Source organism: Belonocnema kinseyi, chromosome 6 (genome assembly GCF_010883055.1).
Source record: "Belonocnema kinseyi isolate 2016_QV_RU_SX_M_011 chromosome 6, B_treatae_v1, whole genome shotgun sequence".
In the NCBI taxonomy this organism is placed as follows: Eukaryota; Metazoa; Arthropoda; class Insecta; order Hymenoptera; family Cynipidae; genus Belonocnema; species Belonocnema kinseyi.
In genome coordinates this window covers 149,088,928-149,108,505 of record NC_046662.1, presented here as the reverse complement: position 1 = coordinate 149,108,505, position 19,578 = coordinate 149,088,928, and the positions used below count along the sequence as shown (strand labels likewise).

Sequence of the window (19,578 nt, the reverse complement as noted above, 5' to 3'; positions counted from 1 at the left end):
CCCCCCCCCCAAAGCCACCTGAATTTATGAATTTATTATAGTTTGTTATCGATTTTCTGGAATTAGGAATTTTCTTTACTATTTTTATTGTTTAGTATAATATTTTACCGATCCGCCTAATTTTCTTGGAATTATGAAGCCCATGTATATAATGTGTTACCGATCCATTCTTATCTTTTATTCTCTTTTAAAATGCCAAAACACCCCGAAATTGTATTAAAGCATTACCGATCCCTTCTTATTTTTCGACACCTTTTTTTTGGAATGCTGAAAGCTTGCTTCTAAATTATCATAAAGTCTCATAGACCCTTTTATCTTTTATATTAAGTATTACCGAATAAACAAAAATGAATCAAGTGTCTTGATTATTTTATGTTATATATACCCTTTTTAGTACTGAAATACCCGACAATTATTCAAGCTTTCTCGCCCTTTTTTAAAAATTAAATATGCTCCCTTTTGGTGCCGAAATACCCCAAAATTATTAAAGTCTTCTCGTTACTTTTATCTTCTCGATATTCCTTTTTTTGTGCTAAACCCCAGTTATTAAAGTTTTCTCGACCCCTTTCTTTTATCAAATATACCTCCTTTTAGTGCCGAAATATCCTAAAAATTGTTACATTTCTCTCATTACTTTGATCTTTTCGATAGCCCTTTAGTACTGAAATAACCAAAGTCATTCAAGTTTTTTCATTCCTTTTATCTTTTCTATACCCTTTTAGTACCGAAATACACAGAATCATTAAAGTTTTCTCGAGCCTTTTATGATAGGTGTACAGTTCTGTTATCGATACCCCTTTTGGTGTACCGAAATACCCTCTTTTTGTTAAAGTTTTCTCGAACGTTTCCTCTTCTTCATACCTTTTTTTCTTATATACCGAAATACCCTAAGGCCGTTAAAATTTTATCAGAACCCATTATACCTTTATACCCACTTTATACCGAAATACCCTCAAAATTATTACAGATTTCTCGACCCTTTTCATGTTGTCTATGTCCCTTTTAGTGCCGGATCCTCCCCTAATTATGAAAGTTAATCGACCCCTTTAAAGTTCTTGGTACCCCTTTTATTCCCGAGATACCTTTTTATGTTATTGGGCTAATGCCTTATTATTTTAACCTACCTTGGGAATTAGTTAGAAATACCCTTTCATTATCGACCCCTTGAATACCCTAAATTGTTATATTTTTGTGATCGATTCCGAGAACTCAGTTTTCTTTATTTATATATTTTTGGAGAAACCCCTGATATATTTGTCACAACGAACCTCCCGTAATTGTTGGTCAAATAGAGACCCTGTATTACGACGCATTATATATATATAAAATAATAATATTTTCCCCTTATGTTTCGCATTTTATGCTTCCGTATGAAAAATCCTTTTAACGTACCACTAGCAATTATGATTAACTTAAAAATTGTGAATATTATCGAATTTTCTTAATGTATATTTTTGTTGTTATTGATTTTAACCCTTGAGAATATTTAACGTCGATACCTTTTTTATTTAAATTAAGTCATGTTTTGTACCCTACCGTTGCATTTTATATTGTTGAGACTATTTTATTTTCTTATTTTTGTTATTATAACTATGCTGGAACTATAAATAGGTTTTTTTTGTGGTCTTATTGTATCCATGTTCAAGTTTCTTTTTATTTTCTTTGATTGGCCTTTATAAAATTTTGAATAAACCACCTAAATTATTTTACACAAAATATGAGCTTTGTAATTACGTAACCCTGCCCTCTACCATTTTCACGTTTAGGCTGAGCTAGTAATTTTGTCCACTCTAGGGTTATCTTTTACTATTAGTGGTTTACCATTTTCTTAGTTTGAAATATTTTGCCTTTTGTTATCTAATTTGTTGCTGTTATTGTTACCGTAGAGATTTTCTTATATACTTTTCTTTAGCTTTTTTTGATTATCTCGTATTTTAACTTAAGGTTCACCCTTTTAATCGAAGTCAGTGAGGCCCACCCTCCATTTTTTTATCGTTTAGCCTGAAACGCTTCGCGTTCAGTGAGGTTCCCCTTTTTAGTTTGGAATATAGATTCCATTTACCTTTATTGTTTCTCACTCGCTTTAGTTGAATTGATTGGCCTTTGTCCCAAGCAAGGATTGGAGCCCAACAATCTGATTTTTTTATGCAAGTGTTAGTTCAGAAACTATCGAAAGAATCATCTCTCATATAGTTTAATTTCTCTACCTAGGGTGCCAAGTGCGCTTCTGAGAGACCTTCAAATTTAATATTCTTTTTATTTGAAAAAGTAGCGTTAGCATTTGGCGCCCAACGTGGGGCCCAAACATTAAAAACGGTCTCTTACTTATTACTTATTGTATCTCCATTGTACTTAGAGAGGATAACTATTATTGAGTGCACTATTATTGTGCTTTGCAGCTGTGTTTACATTGATTAGCGGTTTCTTATTATCTTGTCTGTTATTGCTTACATGTTTACATTCTGTATTAGTAGTGCCAAGAGAGAATAACATCTATTGTGCTTTCTTACCTCTTATCTCTCTAATCTAATCCTTTGTAAGGACACCTGTGTTTAAAGTTGGAATTGATTTTGTTTTGCAAAAGTGTATTTACGTTTATCTGTTCCCTATTATTATCGTTCCTTTCGATGATTACGTTTGCCGATCATATACAATTAAGTGCTCCTCACCCCCTTCTATAAACTGAGAGCCCTTTCGAGACTCATCGTAGATATGAATGGGAATAAGCAATTGAGTTCCTGGGTTTATAATTTAAATAAAGAAGAGCTCCAACATCAATTTGAGAAAAGGACTCTTTCCACGCACGGAAACTTTGCAACCCTGCGCCTGCGATTGGTAGATGCTGTCAAACGTGTTAGGGAAACAGGAGACCCTTTTAAACCATCCCTTACCCTTTCAGGAGAGGACGAAAACACGTTGGAAGAAACCCCTTTCACCCCGTCAGGTTCGGTGGAATGCCTACACGATGAAGACCCTGAAGACCCCCCGCAGCACTTAACGGCTGACAGGGGCAGCTTGGCTTCACCAACTGCCCCCCCCCTTTCGGAAACAAAAGCCGACCACGATACCGATCTGAAGATACCGAAAGGGATACCCCTCGTAGAAATCCTATCAATAGAAGTGATGCCTCTCGACCCCCGCTCTTTAGATTGTTACCGTAGAGTTTTTCTTATGTACTTTTCTTTATCTTTTTTTGATTATCTCATATTTTAAGTTAAGTTTCACCCTTTTAATCGAAGTCAGTGAGGTCCACCGTCCATTTTTTAACGTTTAGCCTGAAACGCTTCGCATTCAGTGAGGTTCCTCTTTTTCGTTTGAACTATAGATTCCGTTCACCTTTATCGTTTCTCACTCGCTTTGGTTGAATTGGTTGGCCTTTGTCCCAAGCAAGGACGGGCGCCCAAAAATCTGATTTTTTTTGTATGTAATTGTTAGTACCAAAACTATCGGAAGAATAATCTCTCATATAGTTTAATTTCTCTACCTAGGGTGCCAAGTGCGTTACTGAGAGACCTTCAAGTTTAATATTCTTTTTATTTTAAAAAGTAGCGTTACTATATATATATTAAATAATACCTACCTCGTTCACATGTATATGCAAATTGAATAGCATTTCCTCCAGCGCCACAAAATGCATCCACAATCATATCGCATTTACATCTTTCTGCGATATGCTGTGCTATCTTTTCTGGTGTAACAGAAAACCAGCTCTCTGCAAACATAAATATAGTTAATATCAATTTATGGGCATTTCTTTAATGAATAAACATTTTTCTTAAGTCCATGTGACGAATGTGGAACGTGACCAGATTCCTACCCTACGGACATTTTTTAAAAAAATGTTTCGTTCCACATGAAATGCTTAGGTGTAGATAAACGTTCCTTAATGCCTTTTATTTACTTACCCACTTTTTAAACTCGATATCTCAATTTATGCGGATAGGAGGATAGCGAAAAAGAATGTTGGTAAGGTAGAAATCGGATCACGTGACCCATTCTTTACAAGGCATTGCAGAGCCTAGGGAGTAAGCAATAGGGGAAAAGAAAATGTTCTCAAAATGAGTTTGTTTTTATTTGGTGGTATGTTTTAGCGATAAGTCTCTAATTTTTTTTAAAAAAGCTTAGAAAGTCTTTTGTAATATACATTTTACATACATTCTTCGTAGGAGTACTTCAAGGTTTAAAAAAAATCTTGCAATATTAGAGGATACAGCCAACAGTCTCTATTTTCGTAGAGACCTCTAAAAAGACGTTAGTTACCGCCCAAGGAAGAGGCGCCATGTCAGAGTGAAAATAGTTTGGACTCGGAAGAGATTTACCGATCTCCATGCACAGGGGCTCCATGCCAAGGGTTTGGTGGCTCCGCGGTCGCTAGTCGATTTTAAATAATTTACACAAACATACACTTACATAACCCACGACGATAGTGCACTGAATTTCGGAAGCTAACCGATGATGAGCCAAACGATGATTTGATACGAATAGTTGGCACAAACTGATGATCTCCACGTTCTCCGGTAATCGTAAGAGCTCCTGGTCTCGCCAACTCTTCCATCCCTACTTACGAGTGATTGCGCACGCAACGGCACCTGTTTCGCGTAACGTTTCATGTCACCTATATGTCTTCTGCTCAGGAATTCGCAAGTCATTCAAGAACGTATCTATTTTTGCTTTCCCCCGCTGCTGAGTGAATATTTTGAATATGAATGAAATTTAAATTCTGAATCGTTTCCAGCTGAATCGCTAAGTCTCCCAGCAAGCCTTGGATGGCACCCAGAGAACATCACAAGTTGGATTTTTTCAAAAGAACTTCGACTAAGTACCAAAGTACCTGATTATATCGCGTTCAAGAGAAGGCGCGAAGCCTCCGAGACGATCTAATGAGCAGTCAATTAGGATGGCATCACAAGTTGGCTATTTTGAAAGAAATTCGATTAATTTCTAAAGTACCTGATCGTATTGCGTTCAACCAACATAAAGAAAACAATTGAATATTGCTCTAAAGAGAGCAGTTTTCTTATTTTCTACATCGACACTCTTTGGTCCTAAAAATGACTCAATGAGTTAGAATATGATTGCTCTGGAAGGTCTGATGAAGAGCACAGGTGGTAAATATGAAGACGAGCCTGATTCCGGCTATTCCTCTTTATTCATTTGAAAAATCCCTAAGCAGAGAGAGAGAGAGAGAGAGAGAGAAAGAAGCGGCTGATGGTCTAAGTGGTGCCTGGTGATGAAACTAATCGAAGCGTCGGAAAGCAGAGTTTAGCACAAACGCGCGTTTTTATGCACGATAGCCCCAGGCGCGCACTATAGCTGGTTTCGACTCATTCCTCTTCACGCAAGGTTTGTGACTTAAACCCACTCCTTCGGTACGCACCAATTGGCATCATTATTCGTTTGCCCTCGCTGCTAGTCAGCCTCACTATGACCTATCTCTGCGTTACATAATGTTTAAACTAACTTAAAATTATAATATTACTTTGTTAATTTTAGAATATAGATTGAATTCGTTTTTTTCATTCGCTTTACTCGTATTAACTAGTCGAATTTGTCTTTCTAAGGATATTAACAATCTAAAGTAAAATAATGTAATAATACTAATGTATGAACCATATAGTACAACATCATAGAATATTAAAATGTTTAATTTATATAAATATAAATATGAGAAGTTTCAGACTCCAGAAGCTACGATAATGGTTCCCTAAAGCAACCAATCCCGACGAAACCGTAACGTGTACGTTGTCCACTCCTGCTCCTCCTATCCTGAACGGTAAGCAAGAATGGGAAATTTAAGCAAGATACTTCGCACAACACTGTCCCTTAGAGTGCAGTCTCTAGCCGCGGATGACCTTACGCGGCAAAGGAAACAGTTGGAGGTAAAGGTTGCAACTCTCGATACTTTTTTAGAGCTACCAACCTTTGTACAATGTTTGGAGGAAGAATGTTGACGGACCAGATAAGTGAACCCTGAAGAACAGCCCATCGAATCTGGCTCGCGATGGACTCAGCCTGATGCCAGCAAGTCGGGATTTTTTTTAGTCGCCTAGGAAATAACGCTTTCAAACCTCCAAGGTAGCCGCTTAGGAGAGCCACAAGATGGACGTTGTGTAGGCATATGGTAAGACGGGCATTAGATCAAGACGATAGAAATGTCGAAAATGGTAATATAACACTTTTAGAGCCGCATTGTGTCTCTCTATGCACCCGAAGCGTGTACACTTTGTGCATCCACTGAAAACATGTCCAAGTGTTTCTGACTCTTGCTTGCACGCTTAGCAGTTGGTATCACCTACAAGTACATTTATTATGTGCACACGGTCAACTAAAGTGTCTATAAAGATGTCCTGAGAGGATAAAAGAAATCACTCAGTTTCCGATCTCAATCCTGTATGTTTAAGAAACATGTTGGCAAGACCCGTCGATAGCTCTTCTTTAGTTATAGTGCCGTAGAATTTACAATTAAGGGGCTTGTCAGCATGTTCTCTTAGTAGAAGAAAATTTTCTGCTTCCAGTACACGACTTTTGAGCACTCAAGGTGATAGCGATGCTAGGCTATGTGTGGAATCAAATGGGAGACCAAGTTCCAGTGCAGCCTTATCTGCGGCACGGTCTGGAAATGCCGTAACATTGAAGATTTAATGTTGATGTATTAGTCGCTTTAGAGAATCTATGCTTTTTATAACTGAGGATGCTCTAGCTATAACTTTTCTTCGATAAAGACACTCTGAGCTCAGCAAACCTCTACTTCGTTTTCCTCAGAGGAGGTATATACGAGGTACGGAAGATCTAGGATGATGATTTCAATAGATGGTCATTATCTTGTGTGTGCTTCGGTCAAGTTGCTTCAACTCATCGACGTTCCATTTTACTGCACCAAACGTGTAGAGCAGTATAGGAACGGCCGGAATATTGGTAGCCTGGATCTTATTTTTTCCAGATAATTCGGAAGCCCACATTTTTTAAAGAATTTAGCGATACCTTTTTTCAAGGGCCATTTTTAACTCACGCACCTCTTGTGTTTCTGCTTGCGGTATTCCAAGATATGCATATGTTTCTTCATTACCAAGATGAAGAATGCCTTTCGATAGTCAATCCAAGCCATGGTCAGAATGCGTCGATACCTGATAGAATCCTAGGCAATACTGCTCTCTATTAACAGTTTCTCTTCGCAACATGCCAGTCATCTCTTGCATCCGCGTTGTTCATCTATCGCACTCCATACAGGCTCGATAGATGTTAATATCCTCTCTTTAAGGTTACCAGTGAATAGCTTCTAGCTGGTTTTTAAACAAGCTATGGGCCGGTAGTTCTTGGGACTTGACAGATCGCTGGTTTTAAGGATTTGATCTAACCCTGGCTCTGAAAAGTTCTTAGTTGCAGCGATAACTTTCTTCACTTCTTCAGTAGTAATTAGTGGTCACTCCTCCTCTGGTTTATTGCAAGAGTTGCCTATGGCAAAAGATACGAAAGAGTGAGATATCTGAATCTTCCTCATCGAGCTTATGATTACCTCCATATACTTGTTCCCAGAAGACTTCGTGGAATCTAGCGGAAGCCACTTTACTCGCCGTTCAAGGCGCTCTTCGACTGCTGAAAGAGCTCTTATTTTTTCATCCAGTGCTGCTTGATGCTCAACAGTTAACACTTGTTCAGCTTATGATTTGATTTCCGTAAGTTACGAGCTAGTGCCATAACTTTTGGAGTAAACTTTTCATTTGATGTTATGTGGCTAATCACGCACTAAATACTTCATGCATGCCGTATCGCCATTTTAATTTTAAAATGAAGCTGTGCAATACGCTCGCGAGTCTTGCATAGACGTACTGAAATATCACTACTTCTATTGTCACTAAGCAGGGAGACCGCGTTCTCGTGAACTAAATAGTTCAGATTCCACAGATCAACATCTTCAGAGAGCAAATCAGGCAAAGCAGTATTATCTTTGCCTAATTTTTCCATCCTGGGAAAGATTTTTTGGTGGGTTTTTGACCTCCTAGTTCTCATGTTGGCATTATCGGCTATCTGCAAAGGTTTTCTTGCTGGAACGGGTGTTATGTTTTCTGGACGATCTTGTTCTTGTCCTTGATGAAGAACCTCATATCCTCCTTTGCGCAAAAAAGATACGTGATCTCTTAAATACTGAGGCGTTTTATGAGCATATTCCGGTTGCACAATGACCCAGCGTTTATGTAGTCTCTATATGTATCCTCTTCGCGCCGGTGAGCTTCCTTGCCAACACATAAGAATTTCTTTAATGAAAGAAAAGGTTGGTCTTGCCATTTAAAACAATGTTCTTGCCTTTGTCCAGGCCATTGCCTGGCCGTACACTTCGTTGGGTCCTATTGCCACTTCGAACTGAATCATAGCCTCCATCCGAGAGTGGCCTATTGTGGACGGCACTGAGCAATACTGGTGACGTAAGCACATAATTCGTTGCATTGGGAAGTTAGCCCAATACAAAGTGGCTGACTGCAAGAGTCGGAACTCTCGAGCGATGGGGTCGCCATATCCCTATCATTATATTTTTTTCAACTTTTACTCGGGTGAATCCAGTTTTACATCAGAGCAACGGACTAAGTCAAGTGACTAATGAGTTGAGGATGTTATAAGTTAATTAAATACGATTCTTCAAACCTCTTGCGATGAAGTTGTAGGTATACAAATACGAGCATGGCGTAGCTTGGAGCTCTTCTCTTACCGCTGCCATACTTCAAAAGCGGTTCCGGATGTAATGATCCGTTTTGATAGTAACATCCCAATATAAGATATAATCTTCGTTTTCTAAAACGGGCATTAGAATTTATCTACAGAAAGGCATCCATTCTGTTAAGATTCTTAGGTTTAGGGCAAGTTGTTGATGTATTATGCCCGCCCCATCATTATGTATGCGCGTATGTTCTTTCTGAGACATTACGCAATAACCATCAATAATGTGTTTTATGGATACGTTGGTATTCCCATATAAATGGCATGGGTCAACCACGGTTAATCACGATTACCTTTCTAATTCCTCTATAGTTTCTGTCCTAATACTCAAGGCCTCTTATGTTGACAAATTCAACTCGCTGAATTAATGTGGTGCATTTGGCGTTTCGTCAATGGGTTTAACGCAAAACAAAACCATAGTGCACTGAAGGAGTCTCCTTGAAATATACCTGTGGCAATGCGTATTAATCTAGTTATCCTTGATTGCCCATTATCAAAATACTTTATTCTTGTACCCCAAAGCCTTATCGCACGACTTAGAAAGTCAAAGATGTATTCACAGATTTTAAAAAGTTTTAAGACTTCAAGCAAACATTAACACGGCACCGAAGAAAACGCTTCCTTGTAGCAAATGTATGCAATGTGTAAGTTCCGTTGATGCTAACGAGCTTGAGTCATGGCAACAGCGTCTATAGTGACTAAATCTTTACTCCCTCGCGAGTTTTTACACGTCCTTTTTGTTCTTCTGTAAGGATGGCATTCTCGTCGCAATGAGCTTATACTTTATCTGAAGTGATAGCTGTAATGCATTTATAAATTGGTGGCAGACAGGCTATCGGTCCAAATTCAGATGGATTTTGAGGGTCTGGTTTTTTAAGTAACATATACGTAGTACCCTGGAGCATAAATCCTAGGATCAGATCTGGGTGTTCAATGATCTTCTCAAAACAACTTGCTAACGCATGATGCACACTCGACAGGCAGTAGTGAGTCATGTCTTTGAATTGAGGGATATCGGTGTCTTGCTGGTTATTTTGCTTTAAACTCAGTTTATGATAGAATCTTTTTTCATCTCCCTGAACGTTTCGATTTTTTTGCCTTTGTGCACTATTTTCCTTGTACCGACGCAGTCTGGAAGTGGGAACATCAGGTCTCTGCCGTTGGTAGTTTATTATCTCATCCAATATTGATGGTGTTTATGTATGGTTGTGCCGAGGGTTAATGATTTCAGTAACATGGTTAATGTGGATGTCGATGATGAGGATTCTTCCACCTTGTCTTTCTCGCATCACGATGTCACGTCGATTGGCTCGGATTTAATGATCCGTTTGGATAGTAACATCCCAACATAAGATATAATCTTTGTTATCTAAAGCGGGCATTGGAATTTATCCATAGAATGGAATCCATTCTTTTAAGAATCCCAGGTTCAGGGCAAGTTGCTCATGCATAATGTCCGCTACATCATTATGCCTGTGCGTATATTCTCTCTCAGCCCTTACGCCATAGCCATCAATAATGTGCTCGATGTATTCTATGGTATCTCCATAACAGTCCGCACTAGTCAACCACGTCTTGATGTAACACGTGTTTGCGATCTTTTGTGGTGCTGACAACCTTGTCCTGTATTGCAATGACGAATCCTTCCTACTATATCTTTAAAATAATTATCCCTGAATTTGCAGACCTGTGTAATCACACAATTCCAGCAACTTATTTTACTTTACGCATGATACAAACGACGTTTCAAATTATGAGCAATTGGCCTATCGAATTCCGAAATAATAAAGAGGATAGTCCCGCGAATTTCTTTGAAGAACTAAACAGATTTTAAAGGGTTTATAAAATTAATGATCGGGACATTCTACACAACTTACACGCGTTACTGCTCAAAGATGCAAAATATTTGTGAGAAATAAATAAAAATTCCGAAAAATCCTTATCGGATTTCATCGAAAAATTTTCAAAAACGCTTATATCGATTAAAGGTTTTTTGGAAAAAGTGAAACACAAAATTAAATTTTGTAACCAAAAAGAATAATGAGGCATATAGTATAAACTATATCCGAGAAAAAAACGTGAATGGCAATTACGTAGAACCTATGAAAACCTTCGCATCGAATACAAAATATACATTAAAAGGAACGATTTCGATACTTTTGAGCAACTCGAGGATTTAGGCAAAGAATGGAAAACTGAGCTAACCAAATCAACAATTTTAGGACAAGTATTAAAAATCACTAAACATAAATTTGAGCATAAAAATGAACAAAAGCGTATTAATAATAACGGAGATAAAAATAATTCAGAGAATACAGATATAAGGGAAAATAAAAATGTTCGAAATGATAACCAAAATGGAAACAAAAATAATCAGGCTAAAAAACAATACAAAAATCGATTTCCATTTTTACCCTTTGGATCTTACCCTGCCTTTTTTAAATCAATAATATTTCAGTCCTAACTTAAGACCTAGATTTTCACCCGGTTTCCAATCAAATTTTCAACCTAGATTACAACCAAAGTCCCAACCAAGATTCACAGACTATAGACCCAGATATCCATTTAACCCTTACAGCCAAACTTCACCAAGATTTAATCAAATTTTATGTGGCCTAAATCAAGGTCAAAACAATCCAATGCTCGAATTCCCAATACAAACAGCGGAAAACAGTTGAGGAAGTAATAATAATTAAAAGAGTACCCAAAAATCAAACTGCATCAATAACAATCTAATTCTGCTAACATGAATAGGGATTCACAAGCAAAAATAAGTTCTAATTCGAAAAAAGACAGGATCCATATAGCAAAACAAATGAGAACACAAACAAATCAAAATGTTATCATTGCGGATCTACGGGTCATTTTGAAAGAGAATGCCCTTATTATTTATACAACTAGGAAAATTGGAAGTGCGGGTACTAGGTCCAAAAATAGTACAACCACTTACCGAATCGCCAGAAATACTTGACTCGGATAAAGATGAGATAACGGAAACACGTTTCCATCCAATGACAAAATTCGAAAATAATTTATTTCGCATTTTAGTAGGCACAGGTGTCACACATTCCTACGTGGGAAAGGAATTATTGGAAAAAATTCAAAATTCTCAATTTTCAAATCAGTTTCACGCAAATTAATAGCCGCAAACGGAGACCTGTGGATATAATTCGACAAGTCATAATTCCAATTATAATAGGAAATAAAGAAAAATACGTCATGTTCAGTTTAGTCCTAAAACTAAAATCTATAGGCATCCTAGGTCCAAATATGCTCGAAAGCCCTACGGACAACCCTAAACTATGACTCGGAAATTTGGTGGTTACCAGGGAGCTCCCCATCCGCTATTCTATGGATGCTTAAGGAAACGCGCTTCCCGCAAAAACCCAAAACCGCCCATAATTCAGTAACATATTCTATAAAAGATAGTCCCAGTCTAATGAACATCCACACAAGCAACAAACTCCAACCCGTAGAAAGCACCCCCACCCACGACACTAGCGACGACTCAAGCACAAAAGGCTCACTCAATTTAGGCAAAGCTACAATAAGGAAAAAGGGCGAGAAAAATAGACAATACTCAAAAAGACAATGAGATGCCAGAAAGCGATCTTAAAATGCATGGATTAATTTAAAAAATGGAGTATCAATTATTACTCCAGACTTAAACCCAAATGTTTTTTTGTTATTTAGATAACATTATTATAGGAACTACAATTTAAAATACTTGAATGTTGTATTAGATAAAATAAATTATGCAAATTTAACGATCAGCCCAGACAAATGCGAATGCGGTTTCTCAGAGATAAAATATTGAAGTCTCAAAATTAACGACTAAGGACTTCAAATAGATGAGGAAAATACTCAACACGTATTAGAATTCTCTAAATCTGAACATATTGAATAATTGCAACGCATAATAGGGATGGCAAAGTTTTTATAAAAAATGATTGCGCACTTTGCCGAAACAATAGAACCGTTGAACAGATTACTTAAAAAGATGAAGAATGGGATTGAGGATTAGAGCAAGACGAGGCATTCGAAAAAATTTAAGACCTCTTAACGTCAGCACAATATTAACTTTCCCATACTTTATAAAACTCTTTCAACAGCAACCGACGCGAGTAACACAGGGTTGGGAGCCGTATTTACGCAAACAATCAACGGCGTTAACTACTTAATCGCTTACGTGAGTAGAAGCTTAAACGGCGCAGAATCCCGGTACTCGGCATATAAAAAAGAATGCCTAACGGTAGCTTGGACCAAACGAAAATTTATAACTGACCCTCTATTCTTACAGAACTGACCCACTAAACTCTACTCTTTTACCAAACTCTAACCCATAGAAACTCGTCGTATACAAAAAACTACGAATACAGGTTTTACAAGAAAATTATGATGACATACAAACAGGACATTGAGGTTCCAAAAAACGCACGAGAGAATTTCTGAGTATTACTTCCGACCATCGATGTATTCCGAAATACTCACATACGAGAGAAACTGTGAAATATGTCAGAAAACCAAACCGAGTAACCAACCAAAAGTAGGGCTAATGGATAAAAGAATCATTGCTGGTTTCAAAAAAGAGAAAAAACCAATATTTTTTAGTTTTTGTAGATACAGAGTCGGAATTCAACATTCGGTTTATTTTGCATCGGGGATCAACGCAAATTCTTCGCACCGACAATGGCACAGAATTTGTTAAAAACCTTAAGAGAATTAAAAAAAAATCCGCATTAAACACGCGAACACGCTAAAATAATATCCCCTTGAAAATCCGACAGACCGTTATAATGGAACAACCAAATAAATGATCGAAACCTACTCAAATAAAGATCACGCTAGCTGGAACGAAAACATTGACGATTTACAATTCGCAATAAATACTAGTAAAAGCTCTTCAACACAGTTTACATCAGCGCTCTTAAATCTAGGTCGCGAATTGGAAACGATAAATTCATCTGTAGCAATTTAGAAAAGGATAGCGAGATATAATTTCAAAACGAAGATAAATGGACAGATATATTAAGAAGAATAAAAATTATACAAGAAGAAGTCCATAGAAATTTAGGTCAGGCAATTGATAAACAAGCAGGCAAATGAAATTTAAGAAGAAGATCAGTAGAATTTAAACTAGAAGCCAGCGTCTTAAAAAGAGTAAACAAACTACCAAAAAAAGCGAAAAAAATGCAAGTAAACTATACGACTAGTATGAAGGTCCCTTTGTTATTAAAAAAAAAATTCTCCTGCGATTAACGAATTAAAAAACCTAAAAGGAAAAAGTATAGATAAATGGTACATAAATTGATTTTAAAGTAAATAAAGCTAATACCGATAAAGATAAATAGCATAAAAACTCATAAATTTAAGTTATAAATTAAAATTTTTCCAATGACAAAAAGACAGTACAAATCTTTACTTTTCAGACAATGGAGTCTATAAACATATTTCCATACTGCCCAAAATGCATTCTCCGACATCACAATGGACCAACACTACGATATTGCCAGGCAATAAAATTGTTACGACTGAGACTGGCAGGAATAACCGAGAAACAAATTAAATACCACCCTTATCGCCACATATGAAACATTCTTAAAGACATCACACGCGAATAAATAAATACAACAGACGAAAAAATAGCAGATGGACATGATTCAGACGCGGAAGGAGCAGTTGAGGGCGAAGTGGAGCAATCCTTCACAATTGACAGGACTACGGCGAAAGCTACGGAGCAAAGGAAGAATGTAAACCAAAACAATATAATAAAGACGATTACGAACTACAGGAAATAATTTGGAAGCGTACACTGAAGAAGCTACACGAAGAATCTGAGCAAACTCGATAAATTAAAAAAACAAAAAAGGGAAGGAAAGAAAAGAAGAGAGGAAAAACGTGGACAGAAGAAGCTGCTGGGCAAGCAGGCTGAGACTAATAGAAAAGAACAAAAGAAGACAAAGAGAATAACAAACCCGAAGCGAAGTAGAAAGACAGAAGAAAGAAGAAGCCATGAGGGAGGAATAGTGGGCACACAGAAAAACAGCGACCAAGAAGCACGAGAATTTATCTTTACTCAACAGAAGAAACCAAAAATAAAGAACTTAAACAAAAGCTGTTTTTATTTGATTAATTTTCGTTTTCTTTTTTGATCATTTGCGACTTATTTGTTTACTTGATACAGTTCAAATTACTTTCTCTCATATGGGTTAATTTTTAAACACTAATCATAAACACCTTACTTTTCTACCTAACTAGTAAAAATCTAAATACAAACACCTACTTGTAAAACGATAATAAAGGGCTCAATACAACAAAACGCCTACATTGACTTAATTACGAATGCACAAGAAAATTTTTTTTATCAATATGTTACAGAAAACCGGAAACCATGAAGCGGAAAATTAACGAAAGCAAGATACGCTTTAACAGCAACCTTATGGAGAACCCAGAAAGCTTAAATTCCAATTTTGTACTGGACTTTAGCGCATGTACAACGAACCTGAATAGGGGAATTAGAGACGATACGTTAGAATTAAACTAACACATAGACTGCAATACAGTAACAGAACTAGACAGGGAACTCAGCCAAGTCTCAGGTATGCACCCAAACCCCTGCCGGAGAGGGGGGTATAACAGAATTCTTACCATTTACTGGGATTCGGGATGGCCCTGCAGAAAAGAGTTGCCGGGTCGTGCCCGAGATTAGGCTCATTCACCCACCGAGAGGACTGATCTCTTGTTTTTTGTGCAATTTGAGTCCTTTCTGCGTCCCTTTGGTTCGCTCCCTATGGAACTTCGCCACGACTCCTAGAATCTCAGACTGACCCGTTGACCAAACGCTCCTAACGGACTCCATATTTGCATGCATTCACATATACACAATTATATTAAATTATCCTTTGATAGCCCTCCCTTCTATAGCCCTTCGAGAATTGAGGCGCGCCACAGGCAGGTGTAACAGGAGCTACGCGGGATGCGTGGGGTCAGCGGATGTCACTTAATCGAGCACTCAAGCATGAAAAAACAAAAGCAGAGCGGGCTATAATGAGTTAGCTCCCACCCACCGTCAGCCGCAAAATCGGCGTTATAGAATAGTTCCACGGTATTATTTATATATATTATTATTATTATTATTATTTCGAGAGAACCACTGTGTAGGTTGAGATTCTAACGGGACTACGGATCCATGGAAATTTGCACGCGCGTGTCATGTCGCTTGTCACGTACCCAAACGATGAGATCATATATTTGTTCGCATTTTCGAGATACAACCTTTACTAAACATACGGTAACAATGAGATACAAAATTGCCGTAAGAGAGTCATGCAGGTGGTATTGTCAGGGAAACCTTTAGGCGTAACTCATCATGTCAATTAAAGGCATTTATATTGCCTCCGAGTAAAATGGCTGATACGATTAATTACATTTTTGAGCCCCGAATGAGGGTACACTTCCCGGGCTCGGATTCAGATTAAATGAATGAGGAGACGTACGATATGACATTCCGTCTTGAGTATCGACTTCCAGAGCCTGAATAGAAGATTGGAAAGTAGCCAGTCGTATTGTCACTTCGACTTTTACAAATGAAGCATCTAGATAAAGTAAAACACTATCCTCACATCTGATGTTAAAATTCAGAATTATGAAAGGTCCTTCAGCAATTCTGAAAATTTGGTCAACTATGATCCTCGTCAACCCTATGAAACGAGAATTCCTGGATCTTACCCTACCTGAACAACTAACTGATTATCTAAGGACTGTGAATTATTAAAAATCCAGATTTAAAAAGTCCATTATTGAGTGATTTGGAATGCAATTCTTTATTTATCCTTCACGAACAGTAAAAGCTTAAGAATTACCAGAGTAAATATAAACTGGAGTAAGTTCTAATTAAAAGAGTTAAAATACTTAATTGTATTTATTTTTATAAACTCGTCATACAGATCTTCCACTTACTTTAAGTTGGCTGTCGAAGATGAGGCATTTCAATTTCTAAAGAAGTCTTCTGCGCAAACCTAATCTAAATAAAATTTAACCAGGAAAAAACTTCTAAATTCATATCAATTATCTCTCTTTTAATCTGTAATTTCCTCAATTTAATAAACTTACATAATCTACATTCAATTACATGTCAATTTATTCCTAGAATTTTATCGTAGTTGTCTGGTTCTTCTGAAATTATTCTTATCCTTGTTTTAATGTCCTAGATTTCCTTCAAACACGAGAAAGCCCTTTAAGGGCATGTAATACTTCGTCGCGTGGTAAATAGGAGTCAGTTCCCTTGGCTTTTTCCCCACAAAAATGATAATTTTTAAAAACTGAATTCAGAGATGCTATAAAATATTAAAACGGGTGTCCCAGACAGTTTTTTCAAGGATAATAGCAAAAAAATTATTTTGCTAGATAAAAATGCTATGCATTATCACTGTTTTGTAATTAGGATCGTTTTTCAGCTCTTTGTCATTTCGATTATGCAGGCCTCTGACGTACCAATGCTGCCGTTAGCACTCAAGAATAATTATGCCAACGAATTGTAACATGCATAACCTCAAAATACAAACACATCAAATTTAGCAAAATTAAACTCTTTTAAATTAACCCACACTAAAAAGAGCTCAGGGACCTCCATTAGCATATTCGCTATCATTCCCCAGATTTTGAAGACAAAATCGTTATTATTATAGGAAAAAAGATGAGGGAACCTAGCACTTATAAAAACGATACGATTTCCGCAGTATCAAACACATTAATCGAAGGATCCCGCGCACAATACATGGGAAAATGTCTTTCGGTGGAACTGGCTGAAACTTGCTAATATTGCAGGTTAGACGGATCGAATAAAATATCCTTAATATTTGTTATAAATGGACAATTTATGCGATATACGGCGCCAAGCGCTGAAAATCAGTGCATATAATATATCTGAATAGCACTGAGAGCAAAAACAACGAAAAAATAAGAATCACACGTTAAAATGTGATCGACATTACGTCCGCCTATCGATATAACTCTCACAGCACACTTCTCGCAATATTTGAACGCTAAGCGCTCAATAGTTTGCATTAACTGCAACACTCATAGCTCAACGGAAACAGCAGTGGCAAAATAACATTAGCATCAAGTGCAGTCAAAACAGTCATTTTAACAACCTGCTTCTCGCAACATTAGAACGCGAAGCGCTCAATATTTTCAATTATTTGCAACTTTCACAGTTTGAGGGCACAGATGATTCTTAAATAAGGCCAGTATCAGATGCTATTGTGCCAACCATGTATACCGTGGACTTCCAGCAACGCTCGAACGCGAAGCGCTTAAAATTTTCAATTATTTGCCAAATTCAAAGTACAAGGCTAGCAACAGTCCTAAACCGAGGTCAGTATCAAGTGTTATTGTGAGAGTCATGTATATCGCCCACTGCCAACGACGATCAAACGTTAAGCGTTTAATATTTTTAACTAACTGCAATATACATAGTTTCAGAGAGCAGTTGTGGTAAAATAAAATCAGTATCAAGTGCCATTGTCCCATAAATCGTACACTAAAAGCAACGTTTAAACCCTAAGCGCTTAATATTTTTAATTAACTGCAAAATTTACAGTTTAAGGGTAGCAAAAATGGTAAAAAAAGGTCAGTATCAAGTGCGATTGTGCCAATGATATATATCGCGGGATTCTCAAAACGGTCGAACTCTAAGTGCGCAATGTTTTATCATGACTGATACAATTACTACCTTAAGTGAAGAAATGGTGCAAAGTGAGCTCAGTACCATATGAGATCATTCAATCATATGTATCGTCTTCTTCCCGCAACGGTCGAATGCTAAGTGCTCGATATTTGTAATTAACTGCAACACTGACAGTTTGAAGCCAGCAATTAAAATAAAGATCATGTACATTAGGTACTATTTCGTTAAGAATACAGTAATTAAATTTGAAACATATGCTATATTCTTAAATGTAAAGATAAGAGGTGGCTATTGGAATTAATTTTAGCATCGAAAGGCGATTTAGCATTCTGTAGGATTATCATCCTCAACTACTCCAGTCACTTTGCTCAGCTGGATATTCTCTCTGACAAACGTAACAATGTAAGTTATAAAAAGAAGGAAAGGTTGCTTAATATTATAAGAATTCACATATGAAATCTGTAAACTCTTTCTTATTTAGAACTTAGAATAAATGAAATACCCCATTTACATTTTTAAAACGGAAACTGATATGCTCCTGGACAGATGGCTCGCATACATGGCGATGAAAATGCTAATAAATGCGAAATCGCTATTTTGAGAATAAATGGATTTAATAGGCCACCACTTATTATTACGAATATCACCAGAATATGCTTCAACAGCAATCAGTCTATTCTTAGTGAAATAGCTGCAGTTGAAAGTGACCCTTCTTGTTTGAGACTTAACGTATTGACTCAATCCGGAAGTCAAACTTGCATGTTTTGCAATGCTGAAGTTGATATACAGAGGCTTTCACTGGAATGTAGAGTGAACCTTTTCGTTGCACAAAATATCCATATCCCCGATAATGTGAAATCTTGCAAAAATCATTTAAGGGCATGTGATACTTAGAAAATTGTCGATTTTACCAGTTTTAGGTTCCCCGGATTTTTTTCTAGAATAATAAATATTTTGTCTTAAAAATTTGGGAAATGATAGCGAACATGCTAACGGACGTCCCCGCACACTTTTTTGGTGGGTTAATTCAAAAAAGTTTTAATTTAGTAAAATGTGATTAATTTGCATAACGCTTAGAAATTACAGTGTGTCAAGTTAAAGCGTGGGTGGCTTTACTCGCAGTCGGTAAGGTGTATCGACATGATTTTGGTGTCAAAATATTAAGAAGAGCTCCCTCTTTC

At 37.1% G+C, this 19,578-nt stretch overlaps 1 protein-coding gene across 5 annotated transcripts in view; it reads right to left on the bottom strand.

Annotated features, from left to right (window-relative positions):
• The window catches only part of LOC117174089 (trimethylguanosine synthase), a 180,836-nt gene that overhangs the window by 21,680 nt on the left and 139,578 nt on the right, over positions 1–19,578 (bottom strand). For all 5 annotated transcript variants that reach the window (XR_004467258.1, XM_033362788.1, XM_033362787.1 and 2 more), the window contains one exon: positions 3,581–3,712. Coding sequence is in view for 4 of the 5 variants with exons in the window: in XM_033362788.1 (XP_033218679.1) it covers positions 3,581–3,712 (132 nt within the window). In the remaining variant the exon portion in view is untranslated. The remainder of the gene's footprint in view (positions 1–3,580; positions 3,713–19,578) is intronic.